This window comes from Cydia splendana, chromosome 18 (assembly GCF_910591565.1).
Source record: "Cydia splendana chromosome 18, ilCydSple1.2, whole genome shotgun sequence".
In the NCBI taxonomy this organism is placed as follows: Eukaryota; Metazoa; Arthropoda; class Insecta; order Lepidoptera; family Tortricidae; genus Cydia; species Cydia splendana.
This window is the reverse complement of record NC_085977.1, coordinates 18,303,555-18,326,512: the sequence shown is the minus strand read 5'-3', so window position 1 is coordinate 18,326,512 and position 22,958 is coordinate 18,303,555. Positions and strand designations below refer to the sequence as shown.

Genomic DNA, 22,958 nt, shown 5'->3' with positions numbered 1-22,958 from the left:
TAATTGATTCTTGGGTAGATTTACACACAAACACATCGATGTAAAGGGTAAAGGTTGCGGGTAGGCTAAAAAGTCTATCAATTCAAAAAAATCCTGACATTTTCGTGTTCCGTCCCCATTACTGACAAAAGGCCAAAATTCCTGACATGTCAGGAAAATTACTGTCATCTGGTAACCCTATAGTCGCGGGAATCCGCTGGATGCGGGTGGCGCAACACCGGTCAATGTGGCACTCTTTGGGGGAGGCCTATGTGCAGCAGTGGACGTCCTCTGGCTGATATGATGATAATGATGATGACATCGATGTAAATACTTTTTAGTTTCACAAACTACTACCTACATCATATATTTCCTTATAAATTCGATTCGCAATAAATATCATATGACGTGTTTGGCATTTGATATTTTAGCCTAATATTGGTATCATTATCAAGGCGATAAAAACATGGTAGTGCTAAAATATGCTAAATAAAATTTATTTTAGACACAAACACTTACTCACGGACTATGCGATATTACTTCCGCGCACGCTGTATCTGTGGGCCCGATTCGGATTTTGAAATAGACATTTAGATATCTTTTAGACATCACCAAGATACGATAACGATATGTTTAAGATCTAACCTGTCAAATTTGACATTTGCGCGATTCTGGAGATACACTTGAACGATTTCCACAGGATATGACTTAGAGATCCAATTCACATCTAATAGATATCTTACTCAATCTAACGTAAAAATGACATTGGTTGCCCGAATTGCGCTGCAAAAGAGAACTAGTTGATATCTAAACTATAACGTATCTAGAATGGATCTAGTACGTGTCGTCTCTTGTGAATATCTTGAAGTTCGAATACGGCAGTGGATCTCAAGACCAAACATTCTATTTAAACCAAATCGCACTCATTTTGTTGCTAGTCTGCTCAAAAGCCTTCTTAGAGTTTGACCAAGCTAATTTGACAGCGATTTTGATAGTGCAGACTGTGCAAGGGTTACCTAATATATTTTAAACGTCAAACTTCTATCAAATAATGACGTTTAAGTAACACTATCACAGTCAGGCGGCCCGATTCGAACTTTAGGATAGGTACGTCAATTAATAGATTTAGAAACGATATGGATTAGATATGTCAGTGTCAAAAGTGACGTTTCTTCAAACAAAAACGTCACTTTAGACACTGACATATCTAATCCATATCGTTTCTAGATCTATTAATTTAGGTACATATCTTAAAGTTCGAATAGGACAGAGGGCTACTAATCTAGTGACTTTTGACTAGTTTTGACGTACCATAAGTGTTTAGTACTAGAGTTTGTGCGAAAAGAGAAGTTGTGGAATATAAGCGAACCAATAAATCGTGTCGTCTTGTGAGTGCCTACCATAACAGTATAATTTTAGCATACAGTGACTATTAGGTAGTGATATAGCCGAATGGCTAAAAAAAGTAGAAGTATCTGGGGGCACGGCAGTGCCCCCGCCAAGTCGAGCAAAACAAAGACGCACGGCCGTACCATCCTTTTCCCGAAGCGATTCAGGCGATTTTCGACGTCCTGTAATTTTGTGCTGGCTAAAGCTAGAACCCTGAATTTTCAGTGACATATAGGGCTTGACATGCTTTAGATATATTCGCAAAAACATTCAATTTGAACTTGTAGTTTAAGAATTATTGTACGTAAAAGTTCCTTAGTTTCGACACTGACACACTCACTCACTCACTAGGTCACTCACGATCATCATAATTCTAAGGTAATTCTAGCATACCCACAAGCTTTAAATTTTAAACACAAGTAGTTTTCAGCTTATCAACCCATAGAAAACCTAAAAATATTGCAATATCGGTCACGTTTTAAAGATTTAAGAACTGCATAAGTAAGTTTGTAGTCCCATGTAAATATATGGTATTACAAAGTTACTGTTGCAGTTCCAACAAATAGTAGGTAAAGGTCTGTGATGTACGATGTGAGTATGAAGATGTGTTTATGTAGTTATTATATGTGTATATAGTACTAGTAGGTATGGTATGGCTATGAGTATGGTAAGGATATGAATATGGCATAGGTATGAGTGCGGGTATGGTTTGGGAGTTGTAGGATGGGTACTTGGGTATTGTGTATTGTATGAGTACAAGCTTGTATAGTTTGGTATGGCCATGAGTATTGTATATGTATGAGTACGAGTATAGTGCGGGATGGGTATGAATATGAGCTTTGATAAAAGTGGTAGCTGACGTACAAGAAGTGGTACCCGAAAAGAAGGACTACCAACAAAAAGAGATGACATCCCATCAAAAACATTATATGTAAAAAGATGCAAGTCTCGCAATGCAATTCTTCTACTACAAAAAAGTTTTGAGATGTTATGTGAAACCAAGTCGGTTATTTTAGTCAGTGCCAGGGGGTGTTAAACCGTATCAATAAGATAGATATCTTTAATTTTTAATACGTATAATGACTTTTGTTTTTTGTCCCTTTCTAATTTCCTTGGTTTACGTCCCCTCTTGAACCATTGTTCAACTGACTAATCATATTGTCAACAGAGAAAGCGTTTCTGGCTTTCCTGTGGACTCAGAACCCAAAATCCGCAGACGCTAACCGCTCAGCCTACTAACACAATAACTAATACCACGCCCGCATACAGTTAGCCCTTAATACGGTATCTACTGTTAGGAAGTCGGTTGATTCATAGCTTTTTAATTACTTTTAGGGTTCCGTACCCAAAGGGTAAAACGGGACCCTATTACTAAGACTCCGCTGTCCATCCGTCCGTCCGTCTGTCCGTCCGTCCGTCCATCTGTCACCAGGCTGTATCTCACGAACCGTGATAGCTAGACAGTTGAAATTTTCACAGATGATGTATTTCTGTTGCCGCTATAACAACAAATACTAAAAACAGGATCAAATAAAGATTTAAGTGGGGCTCCCATACAACAAACGTGATTTTTGACCGAAGTTAAGCAACGTCGGGCGTGGTCAGTACTTGGATGGGTGACCGTTTTTTTTGGCCGTTTTTTGCATTATGGTACGGAACCCTTCGTGCGCGAGTCCGACTCGCACTTGCCCGGTTTTTTTTATAAAAATCAAGGTACCGTTCGAAATCAGACTACACCAGCATTACAGATGTAGTGCATAGTTAATTATTTTCCATCGTATTTTCACGGAAACGTACGAACGTGTCTTGCTATTTCAGTCAGTCTCGGTACAAAAAGTACTGACGTTGACTGAAGTAGCATGACAAATACGAACGTTTCCGAGAAAATACGATGGAAAACAATTATGCACTAAATCTGTATTGTATAGCATAGTCTTAATCCGAACGGTAGAGTTAGCCAAAAAATGTTGACAGATATTTCGTTGTTGTATCACCAATTGTCTATGATTTGAAAAAAAAAAGCTAAAAGTCAGTTGACAATTTATGTCATTCATTCAAATTGTTTGCGGTTTATAAGGGGTTTATTTTAAGTAATATTAATAATGTCTATACTGAGTGAGGTTCGCAAACTATTATTTAAGCTCGTAAATAATTACGACAATGTGCGAAGTCGACGTGTAGCGTTATATAACGAAAAACTGCAATGTTTACAGCAAATGTAAACGAATTAGAAGGTTGGTGCTCTATAAATATTATGATACTTAGCATTTAGCATATTTGGCATAGTAATATACTTGTGTATTTTTTTGGTGATGCATTAATATTACGGTATGATCGAGCTAGGTCTTATTTACACTACATTTCATTTTTTGCCTTGTTACAATGGTATATGGTGAGAAAGTGTTAACATAGGTATGTGTTTATCGTCGACTATACTTTACATAGTGGTAGAAATTATGTGAGCTGGCTTTGAGTGCACGTCAACGTATATTTAACTTATATCCTTAGGTACCTTACGTGTGCACAGAAAATCAAAAATATTTTCTAGTATCAAAACTATAATTCCTACTACACAAAGTGTGACCAGCCCAAGATTTTTTGAATTTCCCGCCAAACATTTGGGTAAAATTTCAGTAGCCAGACTCTAGCTATACTGTCAACAGAGAAAGAGTTTTGCCTTTCCTCTGAACTCAGAACCATAGTCTAATAAAACATGGTCTTCTCTTCCCAGAGTGACACAAGCCTACGTCACAATTAACATTGCCACTTTATATAGCGCTATCGCATATTATCATATAGCGCTGTCGCATGACGTAGGCTTGTGTCAGTCACGTGACCACGAAAAGACGAGAAGAGAGTACCAGGCGGAGTATATTATTATACCATGCTCAGAACGCAATACCATCCGCCGCATACAAATAGCCCTTAATGCGGTATCTACTGTTAGGACGTCGCTTGATTCATAGTTTTTTAATTACTGCTTTATAAGTACCTAATGGTGATTAGTGGGACGTTGCTCCTAACGGGAGTTAAGGGGATTTAGCATAGACTACGAATCCTCTAGACCGAGTTTAGAGCAATTATTTCATGCAACCGATGATGCCAAAAATGCGGGGGTGCGCGGGACGAGGTGAGCGAAGTCCCGTGCCGTGATTGGTCCGTTCAAAGACACGGACGTCACACAAAGACACTTTCGACTCGAACATGGAGTAAAATTACCGTATGCGTGGCAGAGGGGGTAGCGCTACTATGCTCAGTCTGGAGGATGTTTTGTCTGTGGGTTTTGGCAAGTAACTGTGACGAGACTTACCTCCTGAGACCCAGAAGCAATAGTTTTGTTTTTGAAACTGGAACCCTTAGTTACACAATAAAAGTTTAAAATAGATTTTGGAATATGTACAAAAAATTGTACGAAGGGACTTGGGAGGTTAAGAGGAAACAGAACTACCGCTTGTCCATACAAACGTAGTCCCCATTTTCCTCTCTGGATATTGATATTAATGTTTTTACATTAATTACTTATATTGGTGTCCCGCCCATCATGCCGGCGGACAGTGACACTGTGCGAGCGAGAGAACAATAACATTATTCGCGTGCGATAGAGATACGGACAGGCGGGTCAATGTACGCGAATCTTCGTGCTTAGTGTCCTTACTTTATTATTTACCAATGAGTTTTTCGGAACTTATGTATGAAATATCAGTTATTTACCAGTCGCTTTTCGGTGAAGGTAAACATTGTGAGGAAACCGGACTAATCCCAATAAGGCCTAGTTTCCCCTCTGGGTTGGAAGGTCAGATGGCAGTCGCTTCCGTAAAAACTAGTGCCTACGTCAAATCTTGGGATTAGTTGTCAAGCGGACCAAAGGCCCATGAGCCTTGGCTCAATGCCGGGATAACGCGAGTAAGAAGAATCAGGCACTGTTTAAATCAAAGAACACAAATAACTTTATACACCGTGTTTTTATTGAATTCCGTTAACTTCGGGGTATAGTTAAGTACGTTTATAAGAACTAAATGGCATAGTTAATTTTCTTTTTTGTTTTTTTTTTGTTTAAAAAGTAATTAAATGTAGCATATAGCGTTGTTGTAACACGGGCATTACATTTAACTCAACCAAACAATTGAAATCTGTGACATATCAATGTCATTTCGTACATCAATCGACCGAGATTGTACTTAAGTTTAGTAGCAAATGTATGAACTCATTCTAAACACTAATCAATATGTAAGCCGGCCCTAAGGCAAGTGTACACGCTTGTAGAGGCCTTATAGGAAAAAAATAAATTATGGATTATCTCCGAAATGGACTTAATTAGAACATCGGTGTCTTTGAGAAAGTTACTTGATTTAAGCTCAGGAATGCACCCTTGAAATTAACGGAAATCAAAAAAAAACACGGTGTATATGTATACCGACCACAAGGTACCTACTACCTAACCTACCTAAGCAAGCATGTTATTTTTACTTTACCCACTTGCCACAGACAAGGTCATTTAAATTATTTATAAAAACAATATAAGTAGGTATTATTAAAAAACCGGGCAAGTGCGAGTCGGACTCGCGCACGAAGGGTTCCGTACCATAATGCAAAAAACGGCCAAAAAAAACGGTCACCCATCCAAGTACTGACCCCGCCCGACGTTGCTTAACTTCGGTCAAAAATCACGTTTGTTGTATGGGAGCCCCACTTAAATCTATATTTTATTATTTGCTGTATTTGCTGTTATAGCGGCAACAGAAATACATCATCTGTGAAAATTTCAACTGTCTAGCTATCACGGTTCGTGAGATACAGCCTGGTGACAGACGGACGGACGGACAGCGGAGTCTTAGAAATAGGGCCCCGTTTTTACCCTTTGGTACCCAAAACCCTAAAAATGAAGACATAATTTTCCGATGGTTAGACAAAACGTTACGACATGATAACACGCAGTTTTATTTAATATTTCTAGGATTGTTATGATAATCGACGCATTACTATCACGCAGGCTTAACGATGACTCACGCTAGACCGGGCCGGGCCCGGGCCGAGGCGTCCGACATGTCATTTTCTATGACGGCTGATCGGTGACTATGTCGTGCTTTCCATAGAAAACGAAGCGCGGGAAGCTCCGGTCCGGCCCCGGCCCGGTCTAGCGTGAACCATCCATTACTTCCCTGTGTTCGTCACTCACCAAAGTCATATCACATATACAGGGTGGGGCCTTAATATGAGCAATAATTTAACACTATGTTAGGTATTAAGCCAACTGGCTAATAAATGTTGTTCATATTTTGGATTATATGTATCTTATTTCCCACTTTATAAGTACGTACCTACAGATCGTTCCGTATTATGTTTTTGGATATCCTATCCTATGCTACAATAAATAACTAGTTTGCGTGTCGTGTTCTCTTCTTTAAATAATAAATGTAAATTAAAACTAAATTATTGCTCGTATCTACTATAATTTTATCAAACACCGAACATTTATTTAGCAAATATGCCACAAAATACAACTAAATATTGTTATTAGCACTCTTTAAGTTTAAAACAAACAATATTCACATAAAATTGTCTTCGATTATGCGATTGTAATGGATTATATCGCGTATAATGAAATTCATTCACATTAAAACAAAAATAATGTCATTGCCAATGTTTACTTCCTAATTCCCTCACTTCCGAACTGTTTGAACTGTCTGTATGTTTGTCTGTTATGTCACCTAAACTTTACTTCCGATCCAAACTGTTTATGTTGTCTGTGTGTGCGTGTTTGTACACGATCGTGACATTCACTCGTCACGGCCACGTTGGGAAACACACTTATCGTAATTCTGATGTAATTACTGTCATAAGAAGGGTCAGAGGGCCACACAAAAACCCTTTGCGTGTTGCCTGACTGTCGCACTTGTAAATTCGTACATAAGCGTGACAGGGAGGCAACACGTCGAACGTGGTTCGCGGTAGGCCCCCAGGTTGTATAAAATTATTAAAATTATCTTGAACATATCATATATTAAAAGTTTTTCGCAAGATCCTGGGACCTATTCAGAGAGATGACGGCACCTGGAAGATCCGGAAAAATGCCGAGATCGAGGAGTTAGTGGCCGAACCCAATATCGTCGGCGAAACGAAAGCGCACAGACTTCGCTGGTTCGGTCACCTACTCAGAATGGGAGAGGATCGGGCTGTCAAGAGGGCGTTCTTGGGACGACCGACTGGTAGCCGTCCGGTGGGTCGGCCCAGGTATCGCTGGGAAGATAGTGTGGCGGCGGATCTGCTTCAGCTTCGCGTCAGTAACTGGCAGGAAGTTGCGCAGGATCGGGACAGGTGGCGCGCTCTCGTTTCGGAGGCCAAGATTCTCTTTGGATCGGTGAGCCAAAATAGTTAGTTAGTTAGTTGAACATATACCTAGGTAATAATGAGAAATTAATGACGATATTTATTTTGTATTTTCAAACTTAGTCAGTTTTTGTATACTGCTTGCCTGCATGATGGTAAGCGGTTACCGAAAGCCTTTGACCTTATAATAACCGTAGAATATTTTTATAACACTCATTTTATGTTGTAGATTAACTTTAAGTACCTACCTAAGTTCTTACTAACATAGTTAATATGAAACTTGTCCTAAAATAAATATTATTCATTCATTTATTTCGAATCCATAAAGTCTCTTTAACATTCAATAAGAACAGTCACCAACGCACGCAAAAATATCTGTCACAGATTATATACAACCATAAGAGGGTTACATTATTATGTAGACATACAAACATGGTTTAGAATAATCAACATTAAAGTATAAAAAAATATTGCTGTCATATAATATTTTTCAATACTTACTAAGTGGTACTACTACCTAATATGTAGTTTGACATTAATGGTGACAAACTTTCTCATTGGAAATACCGTGCAGAGTTAGTTTAGTCCGACTCTAGTAAGGATAACCAATAATCTTGGTAACTATATATAGTACTACCCTATTATAATAATTTACCAGAAGCCTCTCATGATAACAATAATGACATAAGTGAAAAAGTCATTTTCCTGAAAACTTATAACAAAAAGATTCCATTTTGCATCGCGTGATCAATTGCTCCTAACTCTATTAGAGCATTATGGAAAAAAGTTACTATAGTTTATTCTGCCTCACCACGTATATCAGCCGTTAGAATATCATTTTGAATTTAGAATTTGTTGCGAGAAAATACGGTAAACAATTGAATGAGTATTCGAATGGCCGTTACGTGGTGACAGTAACTGGTATTATAGGGATGTTATACTTATAAGAGTCTTTAATGGAGAAGGTGGGTCAGTCAGGATGCGAGCGGTGCAGTGTTTGTTGGTGCTGGTGCTTCTCTTGTGGCAGGCTTCGGCCGGGCCCGCTGTCAGTGTAGTAAGTTTACAATAACCACTCAGTGGCGGCGCGTCAGAAATATTCCTAGCCAAGCTGGAGATAATGTGGCTTTACCTTTCAAGGCTCATTTAGACGGTGCGAGAACTCGCATGCGAGTTTCGCATGCTTACATTGCTGTATTTGATTGGTCGGCTGAATTGGATGTAACCAATAGTCCTAAATGTAACTAAAATCGCATACGAGTTCGCGCGCCGTCTAAATCAGCCCTTACTATGTAGTTGTAGGAAAATACTCATCGGTCTAAAATTAGGCAAACCAATGGAAATTATGGACGTTCTGCCACTGTAAACTCTAGCCCTAAAACCTCTAAACCTAAAGGGACCCACAGATTACCAGTTCGCCGGACGATATCAGCCTGTCAGCTAAACGCAAAAGGTGACAGTTCCGAACAACTGACAGGCTGATATCGTCCGGCGAACTGGTAACTGGGCCGCTTAAAAAGACAAATACCTATGTGCAATTTTGATTTGTCTTTCAAGAAAAATATATGTCCAAGTTTGATTTGTCGTTTGTATGAACTGACATGGCTGTTTAAACAATCAAAATAGTGTTTTTGGTGAATTTTATAAGTTTTAAAATTTATACACCGTGTGGCCGCTAACTCATTTTTTTTGTAAAAAGTGGATAAAAAGTTTATAAATTATACGTGTTCAGCGAATTATATTGTGTTACTGCAAATTGAGTACGTTACGTAGAAATCATGTAGAAATAGCAATAGGTACATTTGACGTCCCCTCCCCCGCAAAAATCGACAGACTGTTTTGTACAGAAAATGACAGCCATGACGTCTCCAGTTACTAGATGCTAAGTTATAGACGCAAGCAAACATGTTTTCTTATTTTGACAATGTTACAAAAATGACATGGAAAATACCCAGTGATTAAATGCGCAAACAAACCTCAGCCTCAGTAGGTACCTACTGCATTCAAATTCAAATCCGAATGGGCGGAACTAGAACCCGTTGTATGGGTATGGAAATACAACTAGTTTGTGCGCATTTTTTGTCCCCTAAATAACATTCACATGCTAATGTTTCATATTATTATAAATATGTTTGTGACTCAGCAAAAATAGTGCTTACGTTTACTGGGTACTTAGTTTTATACACAAGAGTCTTGTGACAAGACTGTTATTTTTTTTTACTTTTGAGGTCGCCTTTAAACTGCAGTCGTGTTTTTACTTTTTTTTATTAATATATTTTTCATCAAAGCAAAACTTAATTTATATAATAGTCGGAAGGTTTTTTTATATGTTAATAGTGACAACCCAAGTAACAATTTGTGGTTCTATAGTAGTCGATAGAACGTTTCCCAAATACCACCTAAGGTCCTATAAAAGACCAAAGAAGATTGTATAAAGCCGAAATGGCGCATCTTATGTGCCATTCAGTGATATAGTAGACCTGTAGCAGTGTCAGTCGTGACGTTTTAGGTCTATAAAAGTGATGTGATGATCACTTTTGTGCTAATTTGTTGTCAGTAACGCCATTATAGTGTTAATTTATACTATAGTGGCATTTGAGATTCCATTATAGTGCTTGTTTTATACTATAGTAGTATTTGAAATTGTATTATAGTGCTTTTTTATACTATTGTAGAATTCATAGTTCCTTTACTACGAAATTTACTATCAAGTTTTCCATCAACTGTTGTGAGTGGTTTTGTTGTGTGTTTACTTCACAAAAACGGTACTAAGTAAAATGGTGATAAGTACCTAAAGACTTTATATTAATATGCGCCATTTAGATGTCGAATAATTCGGTCCTTAGTGCAAAAAGTATACGGGACGGAAGTTTTACCGTTAGAATAGTATTAGTTTAATGAGGAATTTTAAATGCCCCATCGATTTATTTATGTTTTTAATAAAATAATTTAATAAAATATTATGATATTCACCATAGTTACTACTATACAGCCAAGAAGTAAATCCGACGCTTTTATAGGCTAACTATAGAACTTACGACGAAATATTCACCGCCATCATGATTAAAATTAGGGTTCCAAAAGAAAATTGCTGTGACCCAGTTACACCTACAAACTCTTTAGAAAGATATATGATTTTTTTAAATTTAGATGTAGTCATTACTGTTGTTTCCTTTTTCAGTGTGATTGGTAAAAAAAATGTGCTAATAATGGATGTCGATAAATATCTAAACCGTCACGATTTTATGCTTGTATTAAATCATTGATGATAAATCTCACCTACAGTCACTAATATCACTGGGGTCTTTTTTATCAATTCATTAAAATATAAAAATATTTTGTACGGAACCACATTATGCGGCTTAGGCCTGAACTTATATAAGCAAGATATATGTAGCCATTACAGATCAAATTTATCATTTACAAGTAGTCGTTTTCTACCTTTATGTATCTAACTCGGTTGATAGAAGACATAAAAACTCAACTATAACGCTGTTGTCTTTTAAAAGAAAAAACAAAACCACTATACAACAGTTTTGTGATATAAAAGAGTCATTGTGACTTTTACAGCGATGAGATATAATAGGGATTTAAAAACTACTAAAGCGCTTTTTAACGCTATAAATATGTCCCAAAAACGCTACTATAGAGCAAAACAGTTCTATAATAGTGTTCATATGACTACTAAAGTATTATGTAATATAGCAGTGATCTCTAAAGCCACTATATCCTGAAATCGTTGTATAGCTGGGTTTTTGTCACTGTTAGAACACAAAACTATAGCGGCTAGCAGGGAACCTTAATAGCGCAAACTACTAAAGTATTATGTACTATAGCAGTGATCTCTAAAGCCACTATATCCTAAAATCGTTGTATAGTTGGGTTTTTGTCACTGTTAAAACACAAAACTATAGCGGCTTGGCAGGGAACCTTAATAGCGCAAATTAGTTGCATAAAAGTGATTCCAAATACTATTATACAGTAATATTGCTCTATAGTGGTTATATTTGAACCTGTTATAGTACACGCCTATAACGGCTCTATAAAATGATGAAATAAACCTTTACATCAATTGCTTATAGAATATATTCGCTGTATAAGCCTATAGAGCAAAAAGGTGCTGCCAAGCGCTTTTATACGACAGGTGGTCACCTCTGAAACCTTAATACGACGTCTATACAAGCTTTTAGCGATAAAAACTAAAATTATAGGACTAAAATGTTACTTGGGAATTGTTACTTGTTAAATTCAAGTTTCTGACCTCAAAAGCCCACCGGGTCATTAAAAACCATGTAATTTTTGCATCTTTTTTTGATTTGTCAATTTTGCTTACCAAAGACTTATGTCAAAGCAAAAAATCAATAAGGAAAGGTTTAAGGTTTAATTTAAATTTATAATTTTTAGCATGACTTACATGACTGATAATAGGTTTATCCAAATATCAATTTCTATAAAGATGGCGTCATGGTAGAAGTTGTTCTTCCTTAATGATTCGCAGATTTAAACCGGCTTAGTTGATATTTAAGGATATTAATAGCACATCACAAGGAAATATTAGTAGTGCGGAAGACTATCTACCTATCTACCCTTGAAAAAAAATCCGAGAACATGATCTCTTAAACATGTGTTTCGTGGTAGGAAAATCACAGCCCCACCTTTTACATGTTGTACTTAGGGGGTGTGGCCATCTGGCCATCGGTAAGCATTAAGTAGCATTTGATGTCACCCTGAACTGAACACACAGTGAAAACTAGGTATACCTATAAGTGGGCATTAACACAAACCTTTGTCTTGCATGAGTTTGTATTTGAATTCATAATTTGGTATATATGTTGGTAGGTATTAGGTGCCATCGTTACTTATTGATATAAATTATCAGTAGGCAACTTAGATTTATTAGTACACATTATTTACAAAAAAAACGAAAGTAAAATTTAAGACCAGACTTACCGCATAATTTACGGAGTCGTGTATGGCTCCATCTAAGGCAGCTGTCAAATTCGAAGTACGAATTAGTCCCATTTTACACAATCAATGGATCTTTTAAACCCTTCAAACCATAATTAAACAAAACCTTTTTCACAGTTGGGCCATGACCCCTCCTCCCACCCCCCAGGGCTGGCCGCCGTCTCCGAGCTGACCTCACGCGTGGTCAGCAAAGCCCCCCGCCTGAACATGAAGGACGCCAGGTTCCCCATCCCGGGGCCCCAGGACATAGAGGCCATCAAGAAGGTGGCGCAGATCCTGGCGATGCTGGGAGAACAGGTACTAGGGTAGGTTGTAGTCAACTTAAGTTGTGCAGGTTGTAGGATTCCTGAAACCAGGGCCTCGACATGAAGAACGCTAGGTTGCCCATCCCCGGGTCTCGGACATAGAGGTTCGTTTATCCTTTACCATAGTATTACACAGGTCCTTATTTAAAAGGTTCAGCCCTTGAAAATTACATACAAGTTAGAACACTTGCTGATCCAGCTGAGACTACTATGAGTATCATAATCTTAATTGGACTTTGGAATGTCCACAGCTAGAACGTGGCCGTGATGTAAGCAGCCCTTTCTGTTCCAGGTAATACCAGCAATTATAGGAGAGCCGAGCACCGGCGGGACTGCGTGTGATCCCGTGGAGGATGCCCCCAACGACACCGTCACTGAATAGGCTAGGTAGTTGACACTGGGTCTTGTCAAATCTGTTTTTATGCACTGAAATAGAAGTCGTATACTAAAGAAAAAGTGACTAAGCCCTCCAGTGGCGGAAGCTGGAATCGAACCGGCATTTTCAGCTTGCTGACCATGACATTTTTCCAGTATATGCAATGTTTTAAAAGCTGGGCACCTTTAACCAACTCTAAAGGGCGAGGTGTACGTGCTTGCACCTTTTTCTTCATCTATACGCATCCCTTACGGGCGTCTGTTTTTATTTTATTTATTTCTAAGTGCCAGCCAGTAGACGGCCTTTCATTATTTACTTGTAATAAAAAAATTACCAAGAAGCTTAATTAGACGCATCCCTACTTTCAACTGTCCCGATATAAAGCAACTTATTATGGATAGCTTTATCCACGTGATAAAATAACTGTCACTTTTTAACTCCGCGGGATAGAAAGTGACGGACACCGTTTTATCACGCTGTCACGTAGACAAAAACGACCATCATATCCGTACAGGATGTATTTTATAATTAGGGACACATTTTTATGGTGTCAACCGCGAAATTTTGAGACGCCGGTTTATCCAGCTTTGGCGATCAGAATTCTTTGTCATTAATTATTTAGCGAATGACATCTGTTTTCAATTTTTAGCTTCTTGCCAGCCGTCTCCATGTACTTGTACTATAATTGCCTACATATAATTAAGGAGTGTGTGATTACAAAACACTTTGCAGTTTTCATTGCATCATATTGAGACTAAGCGTTATTTGAGACAGACTGAGAAAACCCAGTATTTTATTTTTAAGTGTTATTAAATATTAAGTGTTATTTACGGTTAGTAAAGGGTAACTTATTAGCGACTTTCTGTTTATTAATTATAAACTGGAGATTTCAGACGTGTATTTTTATTTTAATATTTGCAAAGCAATCCAAGGACACATATTATAAATACTCGTAGTATTTAGGTTGATATAATACTTGAAACTCTTGATATACTCTTTAAGAAGAAAGCAAATATTAAATATTAGTGACATGTGATTTGAGATTTACGATACGTTGGTGTCGAAATTATCTTACAGTTGCTGCAGATTTTTTCAAAACCAGCAAGATATTTTATGCTCGTGAAGGGTAGTAGATACCAAGTAGGTACCTACTGATTTTAGAATTTCGAGCGCTCGACTGTCAGTCAAAAACCTGTGGAAAACACTAAAAAAATCGCCATAGGTAAACAATCTCGGTTCACTGCACATGTTATAATGTACAAAGAAAAGTATCTCTAGATCTAGAATCTTAGCGCTCTAGCGAATGCTTTAGAATCTCTACATCTAGAATCTTAGCGTTCCAGCGAATGTCTTCGCAGTCTCCTGCGCCGTTTATAATGGTAGCGCCATCTAACGGTGCAGTGGAACACTAACTCGAAGACGGACACCAGGCTGACGCCCAGGAGAATCACGCATTGGCTGCTGATCGAACCTGAAATGTCAATTAATATCTTAACTTACTCAAGGGATGACTCACATTAGAACTGCCCGGGTCGAGCCGGGCCGAGGCGTTCGACGTTTCGTTTTCTATGATCGGTGATCACGTACGTGCTTTCTACATATACCTATATAACGAAGTGTCGGACGTCGTCGTCGAACTCGAAGCTATACGGCCCGATTCGAATATAATTCGAATGTCGATAAGTTTTTTGCCAACTAATTATAGGCAAACACCACTTGTGATTATAAAAGTCGTAATATTTGACGTTCGAATCGGGCCGATGGTCAAAAATCCCCAACCATGTTCCAAAACAAATTTTAATATCTTGGTTTAGACCAGGTGTGAATATTATTAGAATTACTTAGTTCTGATGCAAAATATTTCTATACTCACCGATCGTCTCGTACCAGTCAGAGTTACTCATCACCGCGTAAAGATACTGGTCTTCCGACGAGTAGAAGAAGTGGAACACGCTCGTGTTTATCAGTGACAGGCCGTGTCTGGCAAATAAAATTTAAGGTCTATAAATTGTAAATACAGAAAAAATCTACGATGATCAACTCTGGCCAACGTCGGACTCGAACCCACATCCTTGGATTGCCGGTCCAATGCAAAAGGAAAAATATATTAATATTAAAATTTAAGGTCAATGTGGAGAAGAACGTCTATCAGTAAAGACCGTCTCGTCTACACGCACTTTCGTCGCTTCAACTCTTGCGTTTGTACACATCCTCCACTTACAGGTCGGTAGAGCAGAAAAAGCGAAGCTCTTCCTTTCTGACTGTGTCTGAGCGAATTACGTATACAAATACGAGAGTAATGACGGTCTACTCAACCAAATTGATTCAATAAAGGGAATAAAATACTTAAAATAATTAAATGTAGGTAGGGCACATCGAAATATGAAGTACCTAGCCCAACTGGAAAGGTGTTTTCACCTTACAGTGAGTAACATGTCGGCTTCTCATGTTACAAGTTGACGTTTTCTATCAAGTATTGGCGTCCTGGCTGTTTTTAGGTAATTTAGACACGAGATCACTAACTTGCGTGAATTTATCCAGAAACACTGACTTATTAAGCATAAGAAGTTGTCACACGGTAGACAGGGTTCAGGTAACTTAGACACAGGATCACTCTAACTTACGTGAATTTGTCCAAGAACACTGACTTATGCCGGCCGAAAATCGGGGCATAAGAAGCTGTCACACGGTAGACGGGACGTGCGCAGTCCGCGCAGCACTCGGAGCAGAAGAGGGCGTCCTGCAGCTCCTCACTCAGGGCCCCCCCGTCCGGGTCTTCCAAGGTGTAGCCCATGGGGTGGTAGTACATGAATTTCTCTGGAAAAGTTCACAAGGTGCATTTAGGCATTTTATAGCAGTATAATTACCGTAGAATAAAGATTATGATTGTCACACGCACATTGTAATGGTCTATTTACAAATGTAAAGAACATGTTTATTTTGGACTAGCTGTGCCCGCGGCTCCGCCCGCGTGGAATTCGGTCTGTGTCAGTAAGCGGCTAATTTCTAAGCCTAATTTCTCTCCCTCTCCCCTGGAGGCGGAACTTGAAGTAAAGTTGACGGATGGATATGCTAGAGGACTGTAGTCCAGATAAAATATTTTACAATTCGGTAAAACTAAATAAAACTACACTACAAAATCAATAGTTTTTTTTCGCCCTTATTCAAATTTTACACGTGATTTAAACGACAGAGTAGTAGATGTATATCGGACGATACAGTAAGGTATACGCGCGCGAGCGAAGCGAAGCGGCCTGCTTGGCTAGAGCGCCACCCACTCACCGTGGTCTTCTTCAGACTCCTGAGGAAGATCACGTGACCCTTGTAACCTCAATGCGTTGCGAGACTTTCGCGAATGATTCGTTTTTTTTCGGGAAGGCATGGTAATGCGTATAAAATGCGAGTCCCAAATCGTTTCACTCCGCAAACGACCAGTGCCGGATTAAGATATTTTGATGCCCTAAGCATTTCTAGACCATGGTGCCCCCTCTCCCTAGGGTCATCGAAATTACATTGAATTTTTTTGGTAAGTTGAGTGACGTTCATTGCCGCATTACAGCTGAGAATGGAAATCAGTCACATAAATTTATCACGGAAATTGACAGTGCTGCAGCAGTAACATTGCAACAGAGTAATGCTGCTGCAGTCGCCATATCTTAGAATGTTATTAATAACGCGAGCGAAGCGAGTGCCAACATTTTTTGATATAAAAACTCAATTTGATAGACAGTTGTACATTTTTACTTTTAGTATGGAAATCAGTCACATCATTTTATCACGAAAATTGACAGTGCTGCAGCAGTAACATTGCAACAGAGTAATGCTACTGCAGTCGCCATCCGAATGTCACCTTTATCATATCTTATAATGGGTTTACTTTACTAATATATGGCCGAAAATTGTATGGCACATTATCACTTCCCAAACTATTTTTCCCATAGTATCATTTGGCAAAACTATCAGATGGCAAACCAATGTTTCGCATATATAACATGTCGCAAATGATTATTTACAATATTATTGTATGGCATAATATTTAGTTGGTCATGTTTCAAAATGTCTTTTATTGTTATGTCGAATGTATTGATAGGCATAAATTATTTTTCGCCTAATATTGTGAATAACCTACCTATCTCTGGGAGCAGTTTCGTTTTTAGGGTCATAAAAAAAAATGCAAAATATAATTGTGATCAAATAAAAAGTATGCAAAGTTTCAATTTGGGCAAACATTATTTAACAATAAATAGTTAGGTATAATAAAACATTTGCTTAGTGACTATTTTTCTAAATAAATCGTGGTAAATTGAACATCTGCTAAATAAAATTGTGATCAAATAAAAATTATGCTAAATAATAATATGCTAAGCATTGGTTTGCCAACTAAAAGTACTGCAATAACTTGGTTGGGAAGTGAAATTAGGGGAAAAGTATTTCGGCGAGATGGCAGTACACCCTTATAATGTTATTGAAAACGCGAGCGAAGCGAGCGCGAAAATATTTCGATATAAAAAACGCAATTTGACTTAGAAAGTTATTGAAAATTAATGTTTACTCAGTTCCCCAAAAGATGGCACTGTGCAATGAGGGGCAATTAATTTACTGTCGTTTAATTTTGTTGTATTATTAATTTATTAAATCAACATAATTATTCAATTATTTTGTTGATATCCGTAACCCCTCTTCTAAACTTAGAGTTAATTTGGCAAAATCTTTCCTCGGTGGCTTATTCATGTCACAACGTATTAAATTCAGCGCCATCTGTTAGTTTACCAGGGTACTCAATAGTGGTAGCACATATTTGAAAAAAGTTTGCCCGTCCTTCCTAAGTAGCGCCTTAAGATTCAGGGGCAAACTTAAGTCAATCGTATGTTATGACTACCCCCCCTTTTAGGGGTCGAATTTTTATAGTATATAACCTGGCCGGGAATTTTCTCGACAGATTAGTAAAGTTTTCATCAAAATCCGTTCAGCTGTTTTCACGTGATGCGCGTTCAAATAAACAGACAAACAGATAAACAGACAAACAGACAAACAGACAAAAATTCTAAATACTTTTGGAACGTGTTCTGTTATCGATTCTAAGTATCCCCAGCCAACTTTTTTTCAAATATCTTCCATGTACAGACTTTCGACCGTCTTCAGCTTTATTATATGTATAGAACATGGTCTTCCATTCCCAGAGTGACACGCGATTACGTCACAATAACATTGCCACTTTATTTCAACATAACATGTTACATGGGTACATTATACCTATGGTTAATAAGTTAAAATATTTCTTTATAATTTTAGAATTTTCATTTATATGTATTTTAGCTTAAATTTTACAATAACACGTCATTTTTAATTACTCGTTAGCAATATCTTCCGATTCACGAAACAAATTTCAGACTTTCGGGTAATTCTGTTTATACTACTGGCAACACAGGATAGCGCTGTGGACATTTGACAATTCGGATCTAGATAACTTCATGCCCTGACCGTCATCCTTGTCGAACGCGTGTTAATTGTTATTTCCTTCTCGCTCAGTGTCAGCAGTCGCAGTGTTTTCCAAACTTTTCACGTCGTAAGCTTGGTAATTAATGTGTAACTGTGAATTAGTTTTTTAAACGTTTGTCTTGTATAGATAAATAAAGTTTAATTTAATACATTAGATTTGTTTTATTTTACTATGTTTCTACATGAATAACTTAAAATTAATGCCGTTAAAATAATTTTCACCGTTGGTTAAAATTCTCCCACATTTCAAAGTTTGAGAACCTGTAAACAGCATGATGACGTAGGCGCGTGTCAGTTAGGTCATACGCGAATCTCGGAATGGAGTACCAGGCGGAGTATATTATTATACCATGGTATAGAAGATGATTTGGTAGCTTAATATACCTATTTGCCATCACATCAAGATTGCCATACCATTAACCATTTTAGCCTTACAGTATTGGATAGAAGTGGTAGTCGCCCCCTCTAATTTCTTCCATTTTTATCTTGGTTGGACAACTGTGGACACTATTTACCACTGCTCTCCTAAAGCCGCTCTATATCTTGGGTCCGGTGCATGTCTGTAATGTTGCTTGTTTCTGACATTATTCTGTCCGCCCAACGCGTGTGGTCATACGTTCATGCCTACGCTAACTTGCTATGCGACCAGTGATCATAAGCTTCTTCATCTGGTGGTGACCAGTTGCGACTTATTATCAGTTATTAAATAGGGTTATTTTTTACCTCGGTGCTTGTTCAAGCAGCTGAGCTCGTTGAGCGTGCAGACTCGCTCCTGCCTTGGTTGCAGCGAGTAGGGCACGCAGCCGCACAGCTGTAGCGCGGCGTTGCGGCGACACTCGAGCAGACACCAGGAGTAGCTGCGGCTGGAGCGAGCGGCGCTTGGCTTGGAGATGCGGCAGCCTCGCTAACAACCAAACCATGCAATAGTAAGTTGTGAACCCTACAATTTTTTAACATATTTTTTTATACCACCCCGGTGGCAAACAAGCGTACGGCCCGCCTAATGTTAAGCAGTCACCGCAGCCTATGGACGCCTGGTACTCCAGAAATGTTACATGCGCCTTGCCGGACCTTTAAAAACCTGTACACTCCTTTTTGGAAGAACCCCATACTGCAGTCCCTCGGGTAACTCTGCAGAGAGCTCATTCCACAGCCGGAGCGTCCGCGGGAGGAAATTCCTCTTAAACACCACAGTGCGCGACCATTTAGGTTCTAGGGTGTGAGGATGAATATCCTGCTGACGGCGAGCGGTGCGGTGACAGAAAGTGGCCGTTGGCATTATGCCAAACAATTATTTAACAATTTAACCCAATATCTATCAAAGCACATTTGTAGGAAGCAAAAGACTGGAACATAATAATATATGAATTAATAAGAATACCTGGTTAATATAATGCTGCATGTACTAATTAGTATGATGAGCAGTCAACGTAAAAAATAAGTTTACACTTTTGCACCTTATTACTCTACTGAAAAATTTAAATATGTCTTTGTCGTCGACTACCTGCGGGTGCTAAGCTAATATTGTTGCTGATTGTACACAACATACGATGAAGCGGCAATAACACACCCAAGCCTCAGTGAAGTAGACGATCTCCGGGCTAACAAGTTGTGCGCGGACGGAGATGGTGTAGTACGAGGAGGTCTCACGCGGGGCGAGCTGCACGCGCACGGACCCGCCCTCTAGGAACGGGTACTCGGTCCCGTCGAATATCAGCACCTGACAATCGTTAAAGCTGTGTCAGACGGACGTACCGGACAGCGACCTTGGTCCGGTCAGAATATCTCTTTCTCGCTCTCGTTATCTAACGTTGCGTATAATTAAGCTATGAAGAAATATAGCCATACCTCAATCCCAGCCGAAGGTTTCCTCTCATAAGCAAAGTCGTCAACGTCTTCTCTGATGGCCACGGAAAGACCGTTTTCTAAACCGACCTTATTCAAGATCTTTGGAGAAGTGTAGCGGTCAAAATCCCTACAAATACGAAAAACAAACTATGTTTATCTTTACAACAACAAACAAGTTACAAAACTGAACCGGCAACAATGAGGTTTTTCGTCATATTTGTCAAAGAATGTACATCAGTGTTCTGGTGAAGATTGTTGAAGTTTGTCAAATTTATGAGAGTGGTAAAAGGACCAATAGTATGTAACGCAATGACGAACTTCTTTTGTGTGTAGCAGTTCTAAATTTTTATACCTAACCTAAGTAAAGTGGTAGCTCTTTAGTCAGATCTGCTGGGCAAGCGGAAAGTAATTTGGCTAGCTTTTATTCGATACCTGTAGAATGAGTACTCACTTTAATCAAATTAGGCAATGCCGTCGGAATCAAGTTGTGTATAAGTATACGCTCCGCAGTGGCCTTTGCAGTGGCTAAGTATGGAATGTACAATTGTAGACAAAATAATGACTATTTGTCGACAATCTTTTAGAATGGACTCTCCATTACCCATAAATGGCTACTGATTAGATGATAATGAAGATGATATATAAAGCTTACTCATATCGGCCGTTGAACACGCAGCACACCCCGACGGAGGTGGTGCGGGTCGCGAACAATCTGTCGCAGGGTTTCTCTTTACCGGCCCACGAGCATTTCAGCAGGACGTCCTCGCAACTTGGGGCTAGCTGAGGACAGGGAATCTGGTGAAAGGTAATCTGCTGCAGAACTAAGAATAGTAAAATCAAAACTAAATTAATTATAACGACCTAAGATCAATTTTAATCTAAGAGTGAGAAAATGTGTTCTGATTCTGAAAAAAAATTATAGTAACGTATTTTCCTCCATTGAAACTGTAGATAAACAGGCTGCGGAGCCCAATCAAAATTTGATTGACTGCCAGAACACAGTATAACTTGTCCTCCATAAGACATACTGGCTTTAATACAAGGCAGGTAAGAGAAGAAACCGGTCGTTCATCATAGAAGTGAGGGTGCTCTGTAAACAGCAATATCGATAAGATTAAATAGTAAACAAATCTAACCTCGTGCATAAGTAACGTGACGTTCAGTACCCCGTCAGGAGCAATCTTAGAGAGATAGTGCGCGAACTGAAAGTCCACCACGGGCAGTGCCAGCGTCAGCAGGGCGCCAGAATCCAGCAGGTTCTGACGAATAGCTGCAAGTGAGTAGGTGAGGTTCCGGTCCTTACTGACTCTGAAAGGCAATCCAAGCTCGAGCGTAAGCTTCGTAAAATTCTATTTATTTTTAGAATCGATGTGAGAGAGATAATGTTCGAACTGGTTGCGAAGTTGGAATCTTGACAGACTGTGAATTTTAATTGTTTTGTGGTGAGCGTTCCGACAGAACGTCTAGAAATGTCGACCATGAAAGATAGGAGTTTTTTGGACGAAGGGTGTCAAATTCCGTCACTTCCGCGGCCGGAAATTTAAATACACCGCAGCCATAATTGTGTGTTTTTAGTTCTAACATTTATTTTATAATTTGTTTATTTGTTTATTTTATTTTACAATTAGCACTAACAGTTAAACCTTACGTACTAATCGGTGTTGTGTTACTTATGTCTAACATGCAGACAGGTACTTAATTAAGATGGATTAAATTACAATATTACATGGGGGATAAAATTAATTACAATTGCAATAAAAATAAATTACCATAAATTACTATAAATTAAATAAAAAACAGGTACACGAGCAAAATGTCAAAAATTCTAATTCTATAATGTTATGTCGATTTACAGTATGGAGCTTTTCGCCACTATTGACTCAAGGTAACGGTTGGATGCTGTCAGAAATTGGTTCTCAGAGGTGTAAAATATGTCAAGTTGGCTATCGCTGTTTAAGATGCTATTTAATTGCGTCATCGCTTGATGTAGCGGGGAGAAAGAGAGAGCACGCGTCTTGGCCGGCGGGACGGCAAAGAAGCCGCGGCTGCGAGCGCGTAATAGCTTGGTGGAAGCCTGGGGTACCCGAATTGCTACCAGGGAGAGTAAGGCAGGATTAGTTAGTGTTCCCCGTATAAGCCGAAGGAAATATTTAATTAGATAGGTATTCCTCCGAGCCTCCAGCGATGTGTAGTCCACCATTCCAAGTATAAAAAGAGTTGGATATAAGTATGGGTAGTAACCATATAACTTTTTATATAGGAAACGTGCA

The 22,958-nt window shown here is 38.7% G+C and overlaps 2 protein-coding genes across 3 annotated transcripts; one reads left to right on the top strand and one right to left on the bottom strand.

Annotated features, from left to right (window-relative positions):
- The first annotated feature begins 8,642 nt into the window (after positions 1-8,642).
- On the top strand, positions 8,643-13,424 carry LOC134799265 (uncharacterized). Of its 2 annotated transcripts, none has more exons than XM_063771641.1 (3): positions 8,643-8,749; positions 12,778-12,957; positions 13,258-13,424. In XM_063771641.1, exons 1-3 carry the CDS (start codon positions 8,675-8,677, stop codon positions 13,345-13,347), a joined length of 345 nt encoding a protein of 114 aa, XP_063627711.1. In that variant the 5' UTR covers positions 8,643-8,674; the 3' UTR covers positions 13,348-13,424. The 2 variants fall into 2 exon arrangements, with proteins under 2 accessions (XP_063627711.1, XP_063627712.1); XM_063771642.1 differs by having other exon boundaries at positions 12,778-12,965; positions 13,258-13,392.
- Positions 13,425-14,672: 1,248 nt separating this feature from the next.
- LOC134799672 (uncharacterized) lies at positions 14,673-19,777 on the bottom strand. The gene is made up of 4 exons (XM_063772112.1): positions 19,564-19,777; positions 15,966-16,158; positions 15,215-15,321; positions 14,673-14,812 (listed from the first exon to the last, which is right to left on the bottom strand). Exons 2-4 carry the CDS (start codon positions 16,148-16,150, stop codon positions 14,673-14,675), a joined length of 432 nt encoding a protein of 143 aa, XP_063628182.1. The 5' UTR covers positions 16,151-16,158; positions 19,564-19,777.
- Between the last annotated feature and the right edge of the window lie 3,181 nt (positions 19,778-22,958).